This window comes from Prunus persica, chromosome G1 (genome assembly GCF_000346465.2).
Source record: "Prunus persica cultivar Lovell chromosome G1, Prunus_persica_NCBIv2, whole genome shotgun sequence".
Taxonomy (NCBI): Eukaryota; Viridiplantae; Streptophyta; class Magnoliopsida; order Rosales; family Rosaceae; genus Prunus; species Prunus persica.
Genome location: NC_034009.1, coordinates 25933152 through 25957291, shown reverse-complemented (window position 1 = coordinate 25957291; position 24140 = coordinate 25933152). Strand labels below are relative to the sequence as shown.

General features: G+C 37.1%; 4 protein-coding genes across 6 annotated transcripts; 3 read left to right on the top strand and 1 right to left on the bottom strand.

Moving 5' to 3' along the window:
* On the top strand, positions 548-4184 carry LOC18789258 (chloroplast sensor kinase, chloroplastic). The gene is made up of 9 exons (XM_020570802.1): positions 548-1178; positions 1280-1441; positions 1543-1869; positions 1990-2055; positions 2144-2212; positions 2304-2396; positions 2735-2943; positions 3124-3397; positions 3546-4184. Exons 1-9 carry the CDS (start codon positions 741-743, stop codon positions 3798-3800), a joined length of 1893 nt encoding a protein of 630 aa, XP_020426391.1. The 5' UTR covers positions 548-740; the 3' UTR covers positions 3801-4184.
* On the top strand, positions 7850-13242 carry LOC18790126. 3 transcript variants are annotated; one of them, XM_007222719.2, is made up of 15 exons: positions 7850-8306; positions 9439-9525; positions 9639-9750; positions 9842-9997; positions 10719-10823; positions 11232-11315; positions 11418-11533; positions 11615-11716; positions 11807-11920; positions 12015-12071; positions 12178-12244; positions 12350-12403; positions 12491-12565; positions 12665-12700; positions 12828-13242. In XM_007222719.2, exons 2-15 carry the CDS (start codon positions 9506-9508, stop codon positions 12939-12941), a joined length of 1212 nt encoding a protein of 403 aa, XP_007222781.1. In that variant the 5' UTR covers positions 7850-8306; positions 9439-9505; the 3' UTR covers positions 12942-13242. The 3 variants fall into 3 exon arrangements, with proteins under 3 accessions (XP_007222781.1, XP_007222780.1, XP_020426398.1); XM_020570809.1 differs by lacking the exon at positions 7850-8306 and adding an exon at positions 9026-9044; XM_007222718.2 differs by lacking the exon at positions 9439-9525.
* LOC18789983 (probable E3 ubiquitin-protein ligase XERICO) lies at positions 14668-15756 on the top strand. The gene has a single exon (XM_007223645.2). The coding sequence runs from the start codon at positions 14868-14870 to the stop codon at positions 15297-15299; it is 432 nt and encodes a 143-aa protein (XP_007223707.1). The 5' UTR covers positions 14668-14867; the 3' UTR covers positions 15300-15756.
* Positions 19328-22605, bottom strand: LOC18792252. Its single transcript, XM_007222961.2, has 2 exons — positions 22014-22605; positions 19328-21162 (listed from the first exon to the last, which is right to left on the bottom strand). Exons 1-2 carry the CDS (start codon positions 22092-22094, stop codon positions 20065-20067), a joined length of 1179 nt encoding a protein of 392 aa, XP_007223023.1. The 5' UTR covers positions 22095-22605; the 3' UTR covers positions 19328-20064.

The following is a 24140-nucleotide window of genomic DNA, read 5'->3' as shown; positions in this document are numbered from 1 at the left end:
ATTTTTAATAAACGAAAATAATCATTGATGAAAAAAGTAAAAGGCTCAATCTGATGAATATAAGTAAATCAATTTATCGATTAAAATAGATTAAAATGAATAAAATTTATCATTAAATTATTTTTTACATACATATAAAAACTCAATCAAGTAGGGTGTCGAATATTAATAAATTAATTCATCACTTAAAATTAATAAAAATGGACATAATTAATCATTAAATTATTTGTTAAATATTATATATATATAAAGCTGTATATTTGAGTTAGGACAGTTGGCTACCGCATTGAAGTAATTTTTATTTGAATTAAGACAATTGACTACGATAAGTAAACTGTTTTTTGCATCAAAATTAAAATAATTTAAACTATAGCTTTTATTTTAAAAAATCATACGAAAAGCTTTAATAAATTCTTAACCATGAAGACGGAAAGGAGGATAAAGGTTTAAACCAAAAAAATTGGATAAAGGCTTTTATTTGAACAGCGTAGCGCCAAGTGGGACGCAGTCTTCAACCAGAAAATCTATTAGCTTAAGCCAAGTGGGACGTGGAACGGTGTCGTTTGAAGGAAAATGGCATTCAGTAATTTCGGTTAGCCTGCTTTGTCGGTTTGACTGCTTAGCTTAAGCCTTCAACGGAAAATCAGTTGCTTATATCGGCAGATTGACTCTTACCTCCGTCCACTTACTCTGACTCGCTCTACTGAACTCAGCGCAGCTTCCTCCTCCTCCTTCTCCAAATGCTTCTTCTCTCTGCAACCACTCACCAACACCCATCAATTTCCACTTCTACGCTCCTCTTTCCCTCTATTTGCCACAAACTCCCCGCCTCCGTCAAAGCCAACTCCACCTCCGCTCACAGACCCCATGACCTCCTGATCACCAACGCCTTCTCAACCTCCTCCCTCCAAAACCCTAACCCTAGCCCCCCCCAGACCATCCGTCACGTCACTCACTCTGCCTCCGATGGCGAACCCGAAGCCAATTCCATGGTCCCCTCTGCCTCCGCCGTCGCCTCCGCCATTCGCAGAGCCTCCACCTCCCCCGTCGACTTCATACAGAGAATCGAAAAGGAACAGAAGAGAGGCATCGTACTCCCCAGCCCCGATTTCCAGAGACTCTGTAATCAACAGTTGGACATCTTTCGCCGAATCGTCGATCCCGATGCTCTCCTCTCGGTCAGTTTATGGAAAAGAAGATAATATCGTTCATTAATTACATTTCCAAATTAGCTAGTGCTGTTTTTGTATTATTTATTTTGGATTATATATATGTATAGGTGTATGTAAGGCCAGCTGGTAGTTATGTGATGGACCGATTGGAGCTTCGTCGAGTTACTTGCCATCCAGGAGCTAAGTCATCAGACATTGTGATATTAGTTGGCAGTTTCAGTGTTGCCACTGGTTTTCGCGCCGCCGAAGCAGTGCTTTCCAATCACAAAGTAGATGACTGATTTTTTTTGGTTTTAGACTTTAATTTTAGTTGTTGATTGATAATGTATATTGTTACTGAGTATATTCAGTTGGAAATTGAATTTTGTAGGTGGAAGTTATAGCCGAGTGCAAAGCTGCGGTTTTCCCCATGGTGAAGCACCCCTTTGTGGTGGGCTTCTTGGTTGCTGAATTTCCCAGGATGGAAATGCCGCCACCTGGTGGGAAAGTTCAGTGTGAGGGCTGTGATTTGATTCACCGCCTGACTCCTGAGGAAGCCTATGCTTTGCCTCCGAGCTCCAATATCAAATCTTGGGATACACAGAATCTGGAGGATCAACCAGAGCCATTATTAACAATGTACAAGTTTAGTGCTGAGCAGAGATCAAATGCTATCAACATTTCTCGGTCTTTAGCGATGGCATATGTTATGGATCAGGTAGTGTGTGTTATACTGTCAGAATGCAGTATTAACTGTGAAATAATGCGGGCATGACTCATTTTTTCTTTTAAAGTCCATTTATCTTAATTTCTTAGAGACATGCTTACCTCTTTGCAGAAAGCGATGCTCCTCCAGCAATCATCTTGGCAGAACAATGTCAGGATGAGTAGTCTGGTTGAACAAGTAAGACAACTGTTGTTGCATTTGCGATTTGGGATTTGTATGTTCTTATGGAGTGATTGTATTTTCCTATTGTCGTGTGTTCTCCCAGATTCGTGGTCCTCTTTCTAGCCTTCAAACTTTAAGTAAAATGTTATCCATGCATATGAAGAGAAGTGAGGTTTGCCTTCTTATATAACTTATTTTAATTTTTAGCTTACCGATATTCATTTTATGCCCTATATTTACATTGGAATTATATGCTTATGCAGATTTCTTATGACATTGTTGAAGATATACTGGTGCAAGGCGACCATATGAAAGATACCCTGCAGCAACTCCAGGATGCTGTTTACTTAACCAAGGCACTTAATCTCTCTCTCTCTCTCTCTCTCTCTCTCTCTCTCTCTCTCTCTCTCTCTCTCTCTACCCAGACTTATATATATAAATTCTCATGTCACTAAGGCTTCTTATACTTTCTTCAAGGAGTCATAGTCTGTTTATAAGCAGTTTTCAAGTATTCATTTTGCCATTTTTAGGACACTGTCCCTACTGTTGTATGCCTTTTCAACTTATCCAGAGATATGCATGTTCAATATATTCTTTGACCCTGAGACTGATAATAACTTTAAATTTTTTAAGTTCTTCTATATTATTCTCTCTATGGGCTAGACACACTGACTTTTGCATGTGATTTTTCTAGGCTAGTATCATGCGCTACGGTGAACATGATTCAACATATTCCTATCCTGACTCAGGGAAGCCTCAGTTATTGAATAACCTTCCCAAGGATAGTTCCAGCATTAAGATGCAAGTTTCAGGTGAACAACTTTCTCTAAATGCTGGAGCCAAGGATATGGAGATGCCCATGCCTCCTCTAGCCCTTGCTCCTTTACAGCAACATGGAATTAGGTAGGTTATAAATTCTGAGATTCATCACTTCAGATTGCAAAGAAAATGAAAAATAAAATAGAACTGTGTATTTCACTACAGTTTTCATGACTGCATACGGCTCCTTCTGAATGCTTAGCACGAGAGTTTTTAAAACATGCAATTTTCATTTTGCTAACGCCTGTCAATTATGTCAGGAAGACCATGCAATGTTTCTGATATACTGGCGGATTTGGTTGAAGCTGTAAGACCTCTTGCTCAAAACCAGCAGCGTGTAGTAGAACTGAATGAACTTGGAACATCATTGCAAGTTGCTGTAGAAGAACCTGCTTTGCGACAGGCTCTGAGCAATTTAATTGAGAGTGCATTATTGCGTACACATACTGGGGGAAAGGTAGAAATTGTGTCTACTGGAGCACCAGCAGGTGGTGTTCTTGTAGTAATTGACGATGATGGGCCTGATATGCACTATATGGTAATAGTTGCAAACTTTGAACTATACTAGCTTTATCTTCTATATACAATACAAATTAGAGAATTAAGTTTTCTGCTATTCATCATTTGTCACTCACCGCATACTTTTGGTCATAGATTTATTGTATTGTTGGTGTATTTTTCTTCAGACGCAGATGCATTCTCTCACTCCTTTTGGAGCCGATCTCTTATCAGAAAATATGGTTGAAGACAACATGACGTGGAACTTTGTTGCTGGACTGACTGTTGCTCGTGAGATACTCGAAAGTTATGGTTGTGTTGTCCGTGTCATATCACCCCGAACCGCAGATGCTCCCCTTGGAGCAGGTGGAACTCGAGTAGAACTCTGGCTTCCTTGTATCATGGAATTATCCAGGATTAATGGCCCTGCTCAGGAGGCGTAACAAGAATTGAAACTGTCCTCGGTAAGATTATTGTATGGAATAGAGAAAATTAATCCTGCCTCTATCTGATGATTTGCGAGAATGAGGTGGTAGAATTTGGAAAATGTTTCATTGATGAAGCATCTAAAATTTGCAATTTCGAGGAAGTTGTGTATAGATTTTACTCCCCTTTCCACAACATGAAAACTCTTGTACAGAAATAAGTTGAAATAGGGCTATTGGAAGGCGCATATATGGACCAAATGTTGTTTCATAATTCCATCACTCATACGTAAAAGTTTTTACATAGCTTACAAACTTACTGGCTACAATGACTTACAGACTTCGATTATTGAGCGTGTTTACTTGTATTCATCACTTCATCAATATACCTTTCCTAAATTGACATTGCAAATGATGGAGTGGTTATTTTTCTTTTTTGTATTTTAGTTTCTGGGTTTAGATTTGGTTATGACGCATCGTTTACATATTTTAATGAAATATTTGGCCCTATCATTCGAAATTAAATTAAATATAAAAGTCAAGTCTGTGTGTGTGTGCTACAAACCTGGTTGTTTGGGTCATTAACCAAACTCCATCAAACCCACAGGGACGGTATTGAATTGGCCCACATAGCCAGTGTCCTCCATTTGTGGCCTCTTGACTAATCAGTGGATGGCCTAACTTGATAAAAATTCATAAGGATCGATCGAATACTCATGTTTTTAAGAAATCATGAACTTGATGAGATTTGGTTTTTCAAAAGAGGATACGAACCATTCAATCCTTAAAACAATCATGAAATCATTTTAAAACAAAACAATGTTTAACTCCAAAAGTTCATCGCTGTCAATGTCCATGACCTTACTCATCATCACAAAGGACCCTACACTAGTCTACACCTGCAGCCAAACCCCTAACCCCACCACATTGGTGCACGACTGCCCAGCGCCTAAACGCGTCAAATCCATCTCATTGCTTGGCGGGTTTGGTTAACTGGCTTTTTCTTTTAAACAAAAAGAATCATAGAATTGGTTCATTATACAAATTAACCCTTTTCTTCTTTTAAAATAAATTTTTGTTCATTTTTCATACAAGCAATATTTGAGGATGGATTATTCAAACATAAAATCTCAGGTATAGTGATAACTACTCTTAAACACTTAAGTTATAGACATGTATATATTTTGTTCATTTATTTCTCAAATTTTATATAAATTGTGAGAAATGATATGCCAATTATGTCGTGGTCATATAGAGTTGTTGGCCAATAAATTCTCTCTTCCTTATCTGAATAGGACGGAATGATCGATACTCTTCCCATGGCATTCTCTTTGACACATTTAAATTCTTTACTTTGCAAGCAATGTAATTTCATATTAACTTTGTTTAGATCCAAATAATTTAGACCAAACATCTTTTGTAACTATCAATTAGTCAGCAATAATTAACATCCCGTTTAATAACCATTTTAGTTTCCAGTTTTTAGTTTCTAGTTTCTATTTTTCAGTTTTCATTTTTTTAAAAGTGAAAACAGAAAATTATTTAAAAGTTGTTCGGTAACTTATTTCAATTTTTAATTTTTTGGGGTCAAATTGTGAATTTGAGATCATATAATGAAAATGCTTGCTTCAAAGAGTTCTTAGTATTTTTCAATGAATTTTTGGAGTTAGGATGATTTTTTTTCTGTGAATTTAGGATATGGAGGTCTCAAGGCTTTGCATGGGTCCGCAGCCAAACGCAAGAGTCGAGAGGAATGGTCCAAGTCAAGAGGTCTCAAATACCGAATTTTGGTAATTGGAGTGCATTTTATGTATGGTAGTGATGTAAAATTGTTGAATAAAAAAGAAGAAAAAAAAAACTGAAAACTGAAATTGTTACCAAACATGTTTTAAAAAATAAAAGTGATTTTGAAAACTAGCTTTCCCTTAAAAAAAAAAAAAAAAAAAAAAAACTGAAAACGAAAACTGTTACCGTGATGTTTTCAATTTTCATAAAAAAATGAACAAATCCTAAGTTTTTTCTTTTCGAATTAATAAAACTTGATGAATGTATTATACTGTTTTTATTAAAACTTGATGATGTGGCTAAAGCGTTTACGAAAATGTCGTTGTGGGCTCCACTAAATAGTATTTGGGCACCACGTTGAAGCACCAAACCAAAATGGCTGGAGGTGGAGGGCCCACTTGTGGACTGGCTGGCCCTCAAACGCTAATTCCGGGGCAGTCCTTGACGTATGGCTCCTCTTATTGGCCGGGTCAAACTTCAAAGTCAACCAAAGTAAGGTGACTGATTGCTTCCTACGCCGCCTTGAAACTTCTCTACCGTACGATGGACGCCATGAATGTGGAAATCTATGGACGAGCATAGTCAATGATTTAGGCAGCCTCATAAAATCGCATGTCGACTGTATCTCCGAAAAAATTCTGATTCCCTGATTAATTAATTTATTATCTTATGAAACGGTTTATATGGTTGTTATCAAGACTTGTTTTTATATGGTTTATATGGTTGTTATCAAGACTTGTTTTAGACTTGTTTTTATATATATAATTTTTTTATGGAAAATGCTAGGGAGACCAACTTTAGATACCAACTTGTGTACCAACTCTCTAATAGAGTGTGGTACCCATTGTATTGGTGGGCTCCACCTCTATTAGAGAGTTGGTACACAAGTTAGTATTTAAAGTTGGTCTCCCTAGCATGACCCTTTTTTTATATATAAAAAACTCTCTTCTATTTATATATATATATATATATATATATATCAAAAGATATTAAAAATTAAAATTATTAATTAAATGGGGATAATATGGTAAATTCACACTTTTTCATATTAAAAAATTTAAAATTACAAGAAAAATCAGATAATGAATCTTATTTTTATAAAACACAACTACTCATTATCTTTTTTAATTTTAAAATAAATAAAAAATAAAAAATCTCTCTCAAACGCGGAATTGCGTACGAAGAAGCTAGTTATTAATAAGGTAAAAGAAAAAGTTGAAACAAAATGCTATATTCTTATTTGAAATGGTATACTTTTTAGTGCATCGTTTATAGGCACTTATATTTGAAAAAATGTCAGCAATATAATCCTATTTATTTATTCCTTAAAAAATCGTATTTATTTATTCCCAAATTTTTTTTTACTTAAAATGTCTCTAGAATCTCCAATCCTTGAACCTTTCTACTAGCTAGCGAGAGTGTGGTAGGAAATGATGGTATTGGTATATAGGATTTTTTTCTTTTTTAAGTTTATGAGTTGGTGGGTACAAAGGAAGGAAAAAAAAAAAAAAAAGTTAACCATACTTACCTTTTTTTTTTTTGGGACACTGTTTTGTTGAGATATTTTTTTTTTTCATAATATTTGGAATTTATACAAGTATTTTTGTGAAACAAAAATAAAATAAAATTAGAGAGTAATAATCGGATAACTGCCAATAGCTAACTCATTTTCTCAAAATAAATAATCGAAAATTAAGTGTTTCATCAATACATAATACGGAAATATAGTTCGAGGTTATTGATTACGCTAATTTCAGACCGGCAATGATTGGCAAAAAAAATTTACAGTTCTGTTTTTTTTGGTAAAAAAAATTATCCTAAATTAATTTGGTTTCCTTTATTCGTTGACTGCAATTATGCAAAGGCAGGACACAATAGACTTGACCACCTTCCTGCAATTTTCTTTACAAATTCAAAACATAGAAGCAAAAACAAAAATCCAGCATTAACAAAAAAAAATCTAGTACATTTGCTTCTAGTTGCTGAATCGAGAATTGTAATAATCTTTAGGTATTGTGTGATTCTCTTCAATTCAATTTAACATGTTGTTGTGTTTTGGTCACTAAAAAAGATTTACCTATATTCGGTACATAATTATTTTATACTTTTGTTTGATTATGAGTAAAAAATCATCTCTTATTCTAAAAAACAACAACAAAAACAAGAAGAAAAGTCGAAAAAGCGAAAGCACTGAAAAGCCGTTGCATTTTGCTTATGGAAATGATAATAATAAATAAAGTGGGTTACCAATTAAGGAGTGATCACGAGTCTGGTTAAGGTCAAAATCCTAATAAAATCCATTTTTGAAAATAAGTTAGGTTGGTAATTCGCAATCTGGTTTTCTTACTTAGTGAATTTAATTTGAGATCTCTGGCGAGATAAATATAAAATCCCCATATTTCTCTCCTTGTGTTTCCCTCCCGAGTCCAGCCAAGTCTCCCAGCTCTCTCGTCAATTCACATACAACAACACAAATCGTCACTGCCGAAGGCCCAAAGCCAAACACACACACAAACAACGCAACCCTCTGCAAAATCACAAAATCATAGTTTTCTTGCTCTCAAACTGAAATTGCTGCTTTGCGTTTTTGTTTTTGTTTTATAATATCTTTTTATTATTTCTCTCACGCTAATTGTGCCCCGAGATCACCAAGTCCTGCAAGTGCTTTTTCGCGTGATTCTCAGCTTCTGAACCACTTTTCTCTACAGCAGATCTTGCCCAGCTATTCAACTATATGAGGTCGGTTTTGTTCTTTTTCAATTTCTCTGATTCACTTTTTACGCTTCTGTTTGGATACTCAGATTAAAAAAGAAAGGTAAAAAAAAGGGAGAGAGGTAGAGTGCTGCTCAGCTGAGCTCGATTAGTTGTTTAGCTTCTGATATTTGCATTTGAATTTTTTTTTTCTGCTTTTTTTTTTCCTGTTTGAATTGGTTTGATTGCCACAGCTTTAAGAAATCCGAGATATCAATTTTTTTATTACAATTTATTTTGTCTCGCTATTTACGAATTTGCTAGATCCTTGTACTGTTTCGTTTGCGGTTTTGGTCGTGGAGTTTTATATTTAATTTTTAAGGTAAAAGATGTTTGATCGGAAAGGCTTGATGAGTACATTGCATATGTTTGATTATGTGAGCTAACTTAGTGATCGGGTTTATGCTTTTGGTCGTTGTGTTCTTTATCTTTGAAATTAAGCAAGCCCAGCTGCTTGTCTGTCTTAATTATAATAGTGGGGGAGGAAGTGGGTCTTTGTTATGTAGTTTGGGTGTTAATTCAAAGGGAACACGTGGTCTACTTTACCATGGAGGGTTTTGAATGGGTGTTTGATTTGTGACTTTGTTTTAGCTACTGATTGTCAAATGGTAGCACATGGTTGCTTCTTTCTCGGCAGAGTTCTTGTAGAGGGCAAAGAGGAACGAGCACATGATTTCTTGCTTGTTGTTTCTCTATATTGCGTTTGAAGAATGTCTATTCAAAAAGGTCTGAGTATAAGTATGCAGTTTCTGCTGTTAAATGGTCAATGTATTCTGTGGGTTCGATTTGAAGCACAGGGAAAAGTGCGATGTTGTTATTGAGAGAGATATAGAGAAAACATCTTACGGGAGCACCTTAACCTTTTGATAGTATAATCAATAATGTTAGGTTAGCAGCTTTGGGTTGTGAGTTGTAAGTGCTATGCCCATCTACTTTTACGATTTTGTCAACCCTGATATATGTGTTGTTTTGATAGAAACAAATGTTCAGGTTATTCTCGTAGTTGTATAATCTTGTATTACTGAGTCGTAGAGTCTTGCTTAAATTGTTGTGTTCCTTCATGAGGGTCATCATTTCTTTTAAGGGGAATTCTCAACTGAAAACCTGTTAAATAATGCAGATCAGCTATCGCTTTGTACTTGCAGTTCATTTTTCCGTGAATTTATAGTCAGAAGCTTGTAAATAACATGGGAACCCTTTCACGCAGGTTAAATTTTGTGACAGTCTATTTTCATCGGAATGAGTTAACTTTTGTTGCTCTTTAAATTTATTTTAGAGATCTGATCTTCTCTAACTACATTTGCATCTTGTTGGCTGCAGTGCGGGTGGTAGAAAACCAAACGAGACTATGAGGCTTATTGTGACAACTTTTGTAGGAGTAGTTTTTGGATTCTTGATAGGTGTATCCTTTCCAACCTTGTCATTAACAAAGGTGCGCTAATTTTTTTCCGGGTATCTGTTATGCTCCGCTTTAATACTTACCTAGATGATGAAACATAATTAATGTGTGTAAAATTTGACAGCTGAACCTCTCGTCCAGCCTTCTTCCAAATGTTGATCTAACGTACAATGAGGACCAGAAATCAGACATCTCCAGGCAAACAATTCTAAATGCTTGGTCTTCTACGAGGAGTAATAATAGCTCAACTAAAGCTCAGAGTTCAAATGGTACAGGAAGGGTATACCTCCTCTCCCTGACATTAGCAGTAGTAGAAATTCCAAAATGACAGGTTTTACATCACTGTTAACTCTGTATGTTACTAAGGGGTGCATTGAATCTTAGCTACTTCGTAATTCAAATCCAGAACCAGTTCAATAAATGCATTTGAGATTCTTGTGCTGTTCTACTACAGTACCTAAATTGGCTTCTGATTTTGGTCAAACGGGAGGGAAAAGTATCATTTTTTATCAGTCCCAGCCGGAGATGATCTGGTTTAATAGTATTGATCATATGATCATCATTCCATTAAGCTCAATAAGGACTTCCTTAAAATAGAAGTAAATCTTTCCAAGGTTAATTGTCATAGTTTTTGGATTATAGTGTGGGAGCCATGATTCTCAACTGAACCCGCTCTCATTGATATGATTTGGAGAAGAGACAGATTGAGAAAGAAGGGGTTTCATTTCCCTGATATTGTTCACAATCTTCTCTCATTACTTTTATATTCCTTGTAAGATGAGGTGGCTTCGTGTAATCACTGAATCATATATGCAATCTTGTACTTGCATGCTGGGACCATTTTGCTTCGTTTTCATGTTGTTTTACTATGAGGAGAGGCCTGATAATTGCTGAAAATATGAGTATCATTTCCAATATAGTTCACAGCTTCCTCTTCTGGCATTCCAAATTCACATTATATAGGCATTACTTATCTGAAGTTACACGTACATTTACTGCAGATTTGGGTGCCGTCAAATCCTAGAGGTGCAGAAAGACTACCACCAGGAATTCTTGCAGCTGAGTCAGACTTCTACTTGCGCAGATTATGGGGCAAGCCCAGTGAGGTGTGTATTCTGCTGTTACTTATGCAATCAACATAGTTACAATTTGGACTTTCCACAACGCCTGGAATGGTCCAATATATACTGAAGATAATGCAGAATGAATGGTATTAATGGATTCCATTAGCATTTGGTGTTCAGGGAACCATTTTTTGATATGGAGTTCTCTGTTATCCTGATTTGAGTTACTCGGTAATTTATATGGCATCCAGAAAAAAAAAATATCATTTGACATGTACCTGGTGATGTTTTTATGAATAATTTGATTTCTTCTTCTTCTTCTTCTTCTTCTTCTTTATTTTATTTTATTTTTTTATCTACCCCTTTGGTAGAATTTTTGTTTTTGGAGGCATAAGAATACTTCTGATTTCAATATACTGCACCGTGATTCATTTAAGTTGGCAATTGCAGGACTTGACCATCAAACCAAGGTACCTTGTAACATTCACCGTGGGTTTGAATCAGAAAAAGAATATTGATGCAGCAGTGAAAAAGGTCTCTCTCTCTCTCTCTCTCTCTCTCTCTCTCTCTCTCTCTCTCTCTCTCTCTCTCTCTCTGAGAGGTGGACATGTGTCACTGAATATGTTTCTCTCACAGTTTTCAGAGAACTTTACAATTCTTCTTTTTCATTACGATGGCCAAACAACTGAATGGGATGAGTTTGAGTGGTCTGAGCGAGCTATACATGTTAGTGTCCGTAAGCAGACTAAATGGTATGCACAATTGCTAACTACTATCTGTACTTCAATAATGAATTGCTTCCTTGGTTTATGACTTAAATTTTTTTGTCAAAGGTGGTATGCCAAGCGATTTTTGCATCCTGACATTGTGGCCCCATATGACTACATATTTATCTGGGATGAAGACCTGGGAGTCGAGCATTTTAATGCAGAAGAGTGAGTGTTGGTTACAAAGTAATTCTTTTAGGTGAATTTATTAGCCTACTAAAAAACTTTCTTATGCCTCCCTTTCCAATCTAATTCCAGATACATAAAACTTGTGAGGAAGCATGGCTTGGAGATTTCACAGCCTGGTTTGGAACCCAACAAGGGCTTAACATGGCAGATGACAAAGAGGAGAGGCGATCGTGAAGTGCACAAGTAAATCATGAGACCTAAACTGAAATTTATTTATATAAGATTTAGTTTAAAATTTAGGGAATAATCTTGTAATCCTCGTTTCCAATTATTCCAGACAAACAGTGGAAAAACCTGGCTGGTGCACTGACCCACATCTGCCTCCATGTGCAGCGTAAGATATTAAGATACTAAAGAGAGCATTTTAAGTGTTGTTTGTATAAGATTTGATCCTATACTTCCCTTTTGTCTGACATTTGTGTTCGCTTGTTTTAATTCAGGTTTGTTGAAATCATGGCTCCAGTATTTTCTAGAAGTGCCTGGCGCTGTGTGTGGCATATGATTCAGGTATTAAATATTGTAACTTGTTCGTTATCACCACTTGTTTGTGTCCTTAATTGATTTAGCAGGCTTGTTACCTAATTTTATTATTGCAATACTGGATGATTGCAGAATGACTTGGTCCATGGGTGGGGTCTTGACTTTGCCCTGAGAAAATGTGTAGAGGTGAGTGACCCACGTTCTATCCTCCCTGGTGGGGATTCCAAGGGAACTCAAAGTTAATTTTTTTTTTTTTTTCTTTCTTGAAAACAGCCTGCGCATGAGAAGATAGGAGTTGTAGATTCTCAGTGGATTGTTCATCAAACCGTTCCCTCACTTGGAAGCCAGGTAAGTAGCACTTTCTATCATTTCTCATTTCCCATTTCCTTACTAAACGCTTTTTCAGATAATAGAACGAAATACTTAATAATTTTTGGCTTTCGATAGGGTGAACCGCAAAATGGAAAAGCACCATGGCAAGGGGTATGTAGAGCTTCTTATTCTAACGATACAAGGGTTATCTATTGGACACCAAATATATTTAACTGTTTGTTGGTAAAACGCATATATAAGTTTACTGATAACACTTTTGCATATTTACTGGTCCCAGGTGAGGGAAAGGTGCAGAAAGGAATGGACAATGTTCCAGATGCGCGTAGCGAATGCGGAGAATGCGTATTTTAAGGCCATTGGGGTTGATCCTTCCAATTCGACAACCCATTAGGAAGAGCAATGATGACAAGACGGTGACAGAGCTGCTGTATACAATCAATGATCATGACCACTATCTCGCTTAGAGTTTTACATAAATTTGTAAAATCCGTTATAATCGCCATATTCATTAATTGACAGTCACAGTTTTAGGCCTCAAGTAAAACACGACGTCAATTAAGAGTTTCAGTGCTTAGTGACCTCTACTTTGAGTGGGGTGCAACATATTATTGTTAGAGATATGTGCTTGTTAATTAAAAATATACTATATACCAATAAATTCGAATTTTAAAGAGCCGATCGATTCTGCTGCAGTAGAAAAAACCCTTCATTTATGTTATTATTGTAATTTTTTCAGGTGTAAGTGTAATTAGTTTAACCAAGTAAAATGTAAGGAGCTGGGTTGTCGTGGACTTGCTAGTTACCATGGAAAAATGTTTTGCCTGGAAAAATGTTTTGCCAGGCAAAATGTAGGGGAGGATTGGATTTGAAGACCACCTTCTTTTCACGTGACTTCTTGTTTCATGAAGAGCCAGATCTTGTCGCGTAATGCCTACAACTGTGGTCACAGTACACTAAATCCTAAGGAAAAGATGCAAATAAAATTTGTTTGTGTCTTAGTATCACGGTCGTGCAAAAGTGCAGCAAAATTCTTTGGTATTTTGGGTCGCATGTTTCAGATGAAAATATCTCTTGATAGTGGGATTTCAGCTACCGAATCTTTGAGCACCTCTCTAACAGTAGCTAGCTATTACCAAGCTGCCAACATCTATTTGAACCCTAATACAAGATACACTTGAGAATAACTTACTGAAATGTTAAGGACAGTTATCCGCGCTAAAACTCTAAATCCAAACAACTGACAGACAGTTACTCATGTTGCGCATGGATAATTGTTAGCAACAGCACACGGTAAGTATGATTATAGCATTACAAACATGTTATCTGAACCAGACAACTTGTGGGCTGATATTTTTGTGGTGTGATGTTTGCTTGATCTTTGTCAAAATTCTGGTGTGAATGCGATGGCTCACTGTCACTGCAATGAATTTCAGAATACACAAACAATTAGAAACACGTTACAACTGTCCGTGAGCAAGCAAAATCTATCAAACATTAATCGAATCAGGTTTTGTTTTTGGGCAGTGATGATGATTTTTGAGCATAAAAACGTGGACCACTCGCTTGTTCGGAGAAGAAGATAATTATAAAAATATATAATTATTTGAGGGATATATCAATATATATTTGATAGACGTTCGGACTATATATATAAATAAACAAATAGAAGGAAACTAATAATATAATTATTATTATTTATTTTTACATATATAAATAAATAAAAGGGAACTATATATATATATATTGTTATATCGACAGAGCCCCTCCACAAAATCATTGGTCTTCCACTCGGCTACTCCTCCGGGAATCAAGAAACTTCCACTCAACAACTGGAAGGTCGCAAAACCTGCCACAACACACCAACCCATTGGCCCTCCCAAAAGCTCCGTGGACACGTGGCGACGTCAATTTTACCCTTTTTGTGCCAGTGAAAATGTCAGCTTTTAATTTTTATTTTTCACTCCATTATATCAAAAATAACCAGTCACTATCTAAGCCTTTCACAGAACCTTACACGTGTTGCATTTGAGCCATGAACCATGGTTAAATCCGTCATCTACCGTGGTTAACATGTTGGTGGCATTGATCAGCCTCTAGGTATATTTATCAGTAAGCCCAAGCTGGTTTTAGTACTAGGTGTGTGGTTTTGGGCTTGTCATTTGGAAAAGCCAATTCCTGCTTCCCATCCCATTTTTTCCTTCCTTTGGTGCCTCTCTGAGAGACTCTTCATTTGTGCCGTAGGTTTTGCAGAAACTGAGAGGTGTTCTCTGGTTGTGGGGAATTGTGGGTGTCTTGAGAAATTAACCGAGAAGCACAAATGGGGCTCTCAAATTTTCCTAGTGCAGCAGAGGGTGTGCTTCCAGTGCTGGTTATGAACACAGTTTTGTCAGTGGCTCTGTTAAAGAACATGGTAAGATCTGTGCTCCAAGTGATGGGTGCCAATGTGAATTCTCAGAGTTTTGAGGAAAACCCAGATGGGTGTCCAGCAGAGATGATTGCAAGAGAGAGAAGAATCTCCATTTCCCAGTTCAAGTCTCTGTGCCACAGCAACAGCAACAGCAGGCCCAACAATACTTGTGTGGCCAAAACAAACAGTGGGGCAATGGAGTGTTGTGTTTGTCTGTGTGGTTTTGAAGCTGAGCAAGAGGTGAGTGAATTGTCCTGCAAGCATTTCTTCCACAAAGGTTGCTTGGAGAAGTGGTTTGACAACAACCATTCTACTTGCCCTCTCTGCCGCTCTGTTGATTAGATATACAACGACTCTACAGAGGGTCTTTTACTAAGATGAGTTTTTTGGCTCTGGAAGCATTTCACCTGTACTTTGGTTTTTGTTTTTGGGCCTTCTCCTTCCCTGTTATTTTTTAGCACAAATTAGAGAAAAGTTCTTTAACAATGTTGCTTTGCTTTATTTTCTGTGTGTACAAGTACCAAGAAGAATAAAAAGAATAAAAGAAGCAGGGGATTTGAGGCATTAATTTGAAGCTTTATCTGTGGTTTCTTTTGGCTTCTGTTTCTGCTTCTCCCACATCTTCAATCTGGAGCAGAAGGTTTGGGACTTGGAATTGGACAGAAATTGTCTGAGGTAATTTCCACCACACAAAAAATAAAAGAAAGAAAAAAAGAAAAAGAGTGGAACACATGTCTTGAAAGATTTTCAGCATGTTTGATTTATGCCATTTATAAAAAGAGACATGATTCGGATACTATTTGGAAAAACAGGCTCTCTTTTTTTTTTTCTTTTTTTTTTTGTATAATTTGTTTTTCAAACGGAAAGCGAATGCTTTTATTATAAAAAGAAAGTTCGATGCTTTTACTTTTTTTCTTTTTTGGGTTTTAGAATACAAATAATTTTGGAACACCAAGTGAACAAATCAGCAGCCTTAATTTGGACGGATGGTATCACATGAGATACAAATAGATAGATAGGCATCATAGTTTAGGTATGTGGGATTAGATTCTGATCTGAATTATGTGTAATAATTAAGTTGAATGAGTGGCTCTAGTTTAACTATGGGCCACGTTCAATCTTGTACTCTCTCTCTCTAATTCGAGAATGCCTTTGTTTTTTTTTTAATAGTTACATCAGGAGGAAAGAAATCTTGAATTTTCGATCCTGGTGCCAAGCAGAGGGGAAGGGGGGAGGGCTATAACTACTGTGGTAATTCCGCTTGACAATTCGAGCATGCCTTTTAAGCTGTAATGAGATGTTCTGGTGTCACCAAATTTTCCTCAAAAATAGAGATAGGGTTTTATTTCATTTAATCTAATGCACAAGTTGTGTAATTCGACATACATAAATGAGAATGAAAATAAGAATTTAGGTGTTGGGGTTGGGAAGAAGATCAAGAAGACAGATTACAAACTTAAAAGAAAAGCTGCAGTTTCATTAGAAATCATCAGCCTTTACATACCAAATTTCAGATACAAATTTGAAAGAAAAGCTTTGACATTATTTATCTGGTAACATATATAGCACAAGTTAGCCCATTAGCCCATGCCCTCTGTAATTTATTATTGAGGGCTGATAATTAACCTTGAATATACAAGGGGGGGTTGTGCTTAATAATCTCTCAGGCTACTCTGCTCGCTCACCAGGAATTTCTTATGCTCGAACTTGATAAACTCATCAGCTTCATCATCAACATCTTTTGCCTCCTGAACCACATAGTTCTGACGAACTGGAGTGTGCTGATATTGTGCCACGTATGTCCTCCTTGTTCTCGGGGCCTCCTCAACAACACGTTCCTCAAACTCATTGCTGAACTTGACATGGTGTTTTGGGCGATGCTGATGGGGTTCAGAAATGGGCCTGTTAGGCACAGGAGCCACTACTGTGGTTACAAAGAACGGGTAGTCGTTTGAGTTACTACTTATGAACGACATCTTCTTTTCTGTAGTTTTCAAACGCTTTGTTTAGTAGGTTAGAGAATGCTGAGGTGAAAGGCTTGTATTTATACATATATATATGGTTAAGGTAGAGGAACGTGCAAGGTTTGAATTTTTGAGCTGCATTATATCTACAGAATAAGATTATATTCTTGAACGATAAGATTGAATCTGATGCCTCTCTTTCTGGCCAACTTGGTGGTCTATAGAATCCCATAAAGAAAAAGCACTAAAAGAGTTCTCTTGGGATTTTTGGATTACAAAAAGTTGGGGCATTTTGAGATGTATTGGGGAGGATGGAATTCCTAAGGCACTTGTAACTTTATCAATGGAATATTTAAAACGAAATTGGGATTTGCATCAATGGTCAAAGCCTTTATGATAACAATTTGAGGAAACGAGTTTTGATCTTGCCAGGAAGCCAATTTGTATCCGTCACTTCATTGATTTGGCTATTTAAGATCACTTTCCAGAATTGAGTGTTCAATTTCATAATAATTAATAAGTTCTAGCTACTGATCGGTTAGAATCTTTGAACATATTAGAGTATGTATGATAATCATTTCAATCTTATCGTTTATGGGATATTGCTAATTGACAACAATGATACATGAAAAAGATTAGTATTTGACCACACCTTCTTTGTAAAGAGAGGTTTGAAAGGCAGTTAAAAATATGGTAGATTTTTGAAAGCGTAAATTGTGATGGTGACTTTGTTGAAATTCATGAACAGGTGGTGATCATGGAGCAATTTTTACCTACAATTGGCACACTGTCGGCAGGACTTTAATAACATAGGCTTTTCAAGATTCAGATAACAGTGAATCGTTTTTCATGAGAAGGCGACACAATGAACAGGACATATAAAATAATTTTTGGACCACCATGAGAGTTTAATGCTTGGAGGTTCGGACAAGTCACAGAACTTTTTATTTTAGCAGACACCAGTAGGGTTTTTGTTCTCCCTAATTGCAGGCTTAATATGTGGTCAAATTTTCAGATACTTCACTACTGAATTTTAATTCAAAATAGACGAGGGTTTTGCATTTCTTCTTTCTTTCTCTTTCCATTTATCAGATTCAGCAAATTTCAACTGATCTAGCTAGAAGGTGGGAGGAATGCAGGGGAATTGAAAACAACCAAACATCCTGGATTATCACCAAGCAAGTTTTGTTTTAGTAATTATGAGCTTTTTATTTATATCTTTTGGTTCAGAAAGTAGCAAAGAAAAGAGCAACTGAGCATATCATACAGTGATCTTAAAACATCAAAGTAGAGGCAGCAGAGCATTTTGCGATGACTTAGCACCAAACACAACTTTGATGACAAAAATCTCTCCCATTTTAGGCTCCCTTTGACAGCCACTCAGATTTCCAGCCCTCGTTGCGCTTCCACCTCACGTTGTCATCGAAGCCATGGCAGTACTGAAGGCCGTCGTGATTACCCCAAACGCTGCGCTCATATCTCATTTCCTGCACTCTCATTGTTGCAGGGACATGCACCTCATGGAAAATAGTCTCACATTCAACATTCTCCATTGCATTGTTGAACACAGCACCTTGTGAAAACTGTGAGGCATTGGTGACGCCTATAAGAGGCATTAAATTTTTGGCACCAGAGGCATGGTTATAGGAGCCACACCATCCATTTTGGTTCATGTTTTGGGCATGCCAGCTGCCATCATGCAACTGCAGAGCTTGGCTTCCATCAAACATCAAATTGTGCTTCAACAGCTGAGAGTTGAGGCATGAAGAAGGCACAATCTGAACACCTGAAAAGGCTGAAATATGGTTGTTGCGATAGTCATCTTTTGAGTGCCAAGCTGCCTCCTGGTGCATCGAATAGCTCTGTTGTTGAGCCTCCTGGCGCATGCCATAGCTCTGCTGCTGGAACCCGGAGGCATGACGCATTTTCTTTGATTGGAGTGTCTTATTATGTCTGTAATATTTCGATCTGGGTTGTCTCTAATCATGTTGGAGGTGCCATTTATAGGCTTGGTTTGAATGTAATGCAAGTTGTGACCAGATAAACGCATTTCAATCCGCATACTTTGAAAGAATAGCATCATCTAAGAAATGCTATGGAAATGGATGTGATTCCCATTTTACCTGAGGATCTTATCATTCATCAATGAGGAAGGAAACAGAATAAATTATCAATGTTTTGGAAGTGTGATTCTATGAATGTTGATTAACACACAGTTGAGTCAATTGGTCAGCGACAGACCGTGGGGCCAATACACCACAGCGACAGATAGGCAGTGCATTTTCCAACTACAAGAGTTAAAGGAACGAAAGTATTTTACGAATGATCCTCCACACTTTCACATTCGTCTGTCCAATATATGTTTTTTTTAAAATTAATTCTGCACAAGACATATTACATGTATAATTGTTCATTTTATTGTTCCTCATTGAAACATTACTTCCCAACAAACTCAGATCCTTACAACTTCAACCAACGCGACAGATGCAAGCTATGAAAAGGAAACTTGACAAGAAAAACGAAAAACTTGCAGGGCAGTGCAGATCATTGATATACTCCATACATAAAGGGAGAAAAAAGAAAGTTCCAACGAATATCTTCAACCAAAAGGAACATGACAGGAGAAAAGAACATGCACAAGGGCACAAACTGCCCTATCGAGTGTGCCTTTTGATCAATAAAAGATCTAAAAGCAATTCAGATGTCACAAATAAAGTCAGTTCACTGCATAAACGAATAAAATGTCTCATAAACAAAATTTCCCAACAAGGGGAATTCAGGACCGTTGTACTATCTTTCCAGTATATCTGGGGAATCACGCAGTACACCAGAGCTAAGAAAACACAAGCACCTTGTGACAACTGTCCCCAGCATAGCAGGCTCCCTCAGTAGATAGACATGCTCCGCCTTACACTAAAAGCCCAACTCCAGTGAAAGTTATGTACAAAACATTACCCTAATAAGTACCCAAAAGTCTGTCCAGCCCCCCAACATTTTCAAAGAATGATGTAAAATTACCCAAGCATGAGGCACGGCTATGTCAGCGACACACCACAGTCATCGATTGATTGTTCAGGAGTCACAGAAGCTGCATGACCAACTATCTTTACAGAAACCGTCATCAAACCTTGCTGGAATAAAGCTCAGCCACTCTCTCTTTGGCAATTACCAGGCAAGAGAAATTTATACCTCTCCGCATCCTCGAACAGATGGGATGGAAGATGAACAGCTGAGAAGGAATGAGGAACAGGTCCCATTTTCCCGATGATTTCCTTGAAGGTGTACTCTTCAGGAAGCATATCAAATAAATCAGACCCCTTGCAGATTACTTTCTGAACTCTTTTTGGGTTTAGATAGTTAGAAAACCTAACTCTGTCATAATGGCTGTATGCTTTCATCTTAAATATGAACTCACTGATATACCGAAAACAAAAGCTACAATGCCACCCTGCATCAGCCAAGATGTCATCTGTCTGCCGATAGTGTGCATACGTCGTCTTCCCTTTCCGGTACCTGTGGACTGAAGCTCTCCAACTGTTATTGTCCACAAGAAACTCGAAGGAGTAAAGATAGTTCTTCAGCCGAAGATGTAGGATTTCAGGAACCTCATCACACCACCTCAGGAGATTGATAGTGTGTCTGCTTGGGATCTCATCAACATCAGACATTATCAACAAGTCGTCGTCAGTAATACCAGCTATTTTGAGAAGATTGTCAAGTGTTACTCGCTGATATGCCTCCTCAACAAATGGGTTTTCTCCTCTCTTGAATCTTCCTCCAGTAGTGCCGTAAGTTAACCGAGGCTCCACAAATTTGAACTGATCACGATAACGGGAAAAGAACAGAGGCTTTTGCAATCCAGTAAATGTTGAATTTGACTCGAGGAGAACAAACTGCGTTACATAGGGATACAATTCTTTCCACCTTATGGTAAGGATGTCCATCTCATTACTGAACAACACAGCATCAAAAACACGCCTAGGGTACTCACGGATGCCCCAACCATGAAGTCTGCAGAGGTTCTCCATGGACACATTCTCATGGTAATAGTGTGGGATATCATGGAAAGGTTTGGGTGGCGATTCCCATAGTGGCCGCAAGAAGTATGAGATCTTCTGTCCGTGCACATAAATGCCAAAGATGCATGTCGGAATAAGTGTAAAAAGAATGATGAGAACTTTCAAGTCAAATCCACGTAGAATGCAGCGAACTCTTGACATACTCAACATTCTGCCTGATTCCTGCACAATAGTAAAGGGCATATCTGTCAGACACAAGACAAGCTGGAATCCACCAATCAAGAAATTCCAAGAACATTCAATGATTCAGATATAGATTCAGTGCATGATCATTTCACTAGGCAAACATTCTACCACAGGGGATAATCCTTTACATAATTCATAGATGGCAGAAACATGAATGCGACGATATCTGTTTAGTTGGCAGAAACAATTGTCAATTCTAAACCAAAAGTCACAAAATCTAGAGAAAATAAAAGTTTATAACCAGTGGCAGTTTCTATTTCCTTTGGGTTCTTTCAGCACCCAACTAATCTTTGGGCCAACACTTCCACAGGTGTCTGAACCGTATCAGATACATAAAACTCATGCAAGTTTCAGTAGAAAGGTGCAATGGATCAGAAAACCAAAGAGAAGAAAGGCGAAGAACAAGATATATAAAACGAGTGCTCTTGTTATGCCAAATTTCATATCGCCAACAAAACAAAGGCAGGAAAGCCCATCTGATCTGGTTGCCATACTTAGACTGCTGACCAGCATCACAGAAACATAGGTCTTAAAAAGCACACAGATTAAACCTGGTCGCTAAGAAAACTCAGGGAAATAAGTGAAAAAGTTAAACTCAAATGCCAAAAAAATTGCTTTGAAAATAACGCAGCAAAAGTTAATAGTTTTTAACGCAAATTTCCGGATATACAATTTTCATAAATCCCATTGCTGCTACATTATCTAAGCGAAAATACAGAACCCAGAAAACAAAAACCATTAAACCCACCAACGAGATACAAAGAAGAAAAGTACCACACTTTAAATTTAAAGGAAAATTTTTTTTTAAAAAAAGTAAAGTAAAGTACCTGGCCGCAAACATTGCCGCAAATATCATCGGTCTTCTTAGAGCAGTAATGGCCTCCTCCTTCACCCATCATCCACCACATTTTGTCTCTTCCTCTCAATAACTCCACCACCCACCAGAGTAAAGGATAGAACAGATCGATCAACCTCGGAAAATTTACCAAAACAAAATCGGAAACTTTCCCAGATTTACTTCCCCGATCTCCTTGCCCCAAGCAGAAATGGAGACTCTAAATGGAGAAAATTGGCCCCTTTGGTTAAGCAGGTAAGATGAAGCTCAAGCCGTCTCTCTCTGTCTCACAGAAGCATACAGATCAGAGATGCCTAAGAATTTCCAAAATAGTGAGGGGAAAATATCAACTTTAGAGTCTGAGGGAAAAGAATAATAAGAAAAAAGAAAAGGGGAAAGAGAACGTTGAGAAAGCAAAGCTGAAACAATAAGTAGAAGGAAAGGGTGTGTGGGCTGTGGCCTCTCTGGTATTGGGTGGCAGTTGTCCTCACAACGCAACACTGCACCTACACGAAATGAAGCCGTTTCACTTGTCGTCTACCCCACCTCCCCTTCCTTCCCCTTCTTTCTTTGTTTTCTATTTTCCATTAACGATTGATTATTATTAAATTTTAACCTAGTTTTTCTCTTTCTTTTTTACCAAAATGCCCTTAAGATCGTTTTTCTTATTTATTTATTTTCGATAAAGGATAAGATATTTATAAGATAATTTTACAAGAGTCCAATACACTCACAATAAAACTACACGGAGACGAAGGGGTTAACCACAACTAGGTATCAAACTTATCATAAATATCTAAAGTTCCTTGATGTTTTAAGGAACCTAGATACACTCAAATTCAAAATAAATATCCACAATAAAACTACATTACCGCAAAAAGGTTAGCCACAATTAAGTATCAAAATCATCACAAATATATATATCGTTATTATCATCCATGTGAGTTGGAAGTCTATGAAAAAATAATTAAAACCAGATCAATTTTTCTTTCTAATTTTTATTTTGAGAGCATTTGGTTACGGATTTTAATGTGAGTTAAAACTCATATAAATTTTTATTCCTCGTATATTAATAAAATATAGAGAAAGTTAGGAATAGAATCATTCTTGGAACTGTTCAATACTCATCCGTAATAAGTAAACATGTTATAAGGGAAAACAAATACCACTAGACCAAAGACTAGTTGGATCTTGAGATTGTTTCTTTAGTTAGAAGAAAATCAGGAGGGTGTTTTATGTCATTTTGGGTGGTGGAACATGAGGAAGGAAACGGCATTGGCTGGGTCTTGGGTGGGGGAGGTCGGTTTTGGGGGACCACGCGTCCTGTGACTGGCTTAATCAAGGGCCGATAACGCCATGACGATGTGTCGTCTCCTGCTTGATTTTGCTGACAATTGGTGCATCGCTATTTCCAGCTACGTCTTTCTCCTCTCTTGGGCTTTCCTGGACACGTGTCCCGCTGTCCTTGGCTTTCATATCTTGTTGAGTGCCGTATATTTCTAGGTGGCAAAGGTTTTTTTGGGCCCCTTGGAGACTTGCGCTTGGATTTCTCATTACTTTTGGTATTTCTTATTTAGTACCCATTGGCTTGATTATTTATTTTAAATAGGTTTAATAACAATCTTAACTCTAATTTCTGTCCAAGCAAGTGAAAGAAAATGAATAAGGCCAAGGTGGTATTTAAGAAAAAAAAAATTGTGTCTTCAATGTGTATAATACTAATTCACTAATGTCATAATACATACATTCATTATTATTGTATTTTAGAATATTCAAATTTGATGAAAATTGTGGGTCCTACCATGAGGCTTTCCTTTCTTGTAATTAGGGGGAAGGGGGATAAGAATGGTGGGTGGTGCCAATGCTGCTGCTGCTGTTGTTGTTGAGAAGTAAAATATGATACCCCATTTTTATGCCAGAGCAGCACATGGCTTATAATCATTGTACATTCATTGTGTTAGTATAAACAAATATTTGATCAACTAATGAATTAGTTCCTAAATTAGTTTATTATTCTAACTAATTAAGTCGTCTTCATTATTATACTGGTCAAGGAGTTTTTTTTGTTTTTTTTTGTTTTTTGTTTTGGGGTGGGGGTGTTTATGGTTGAATATAGCTT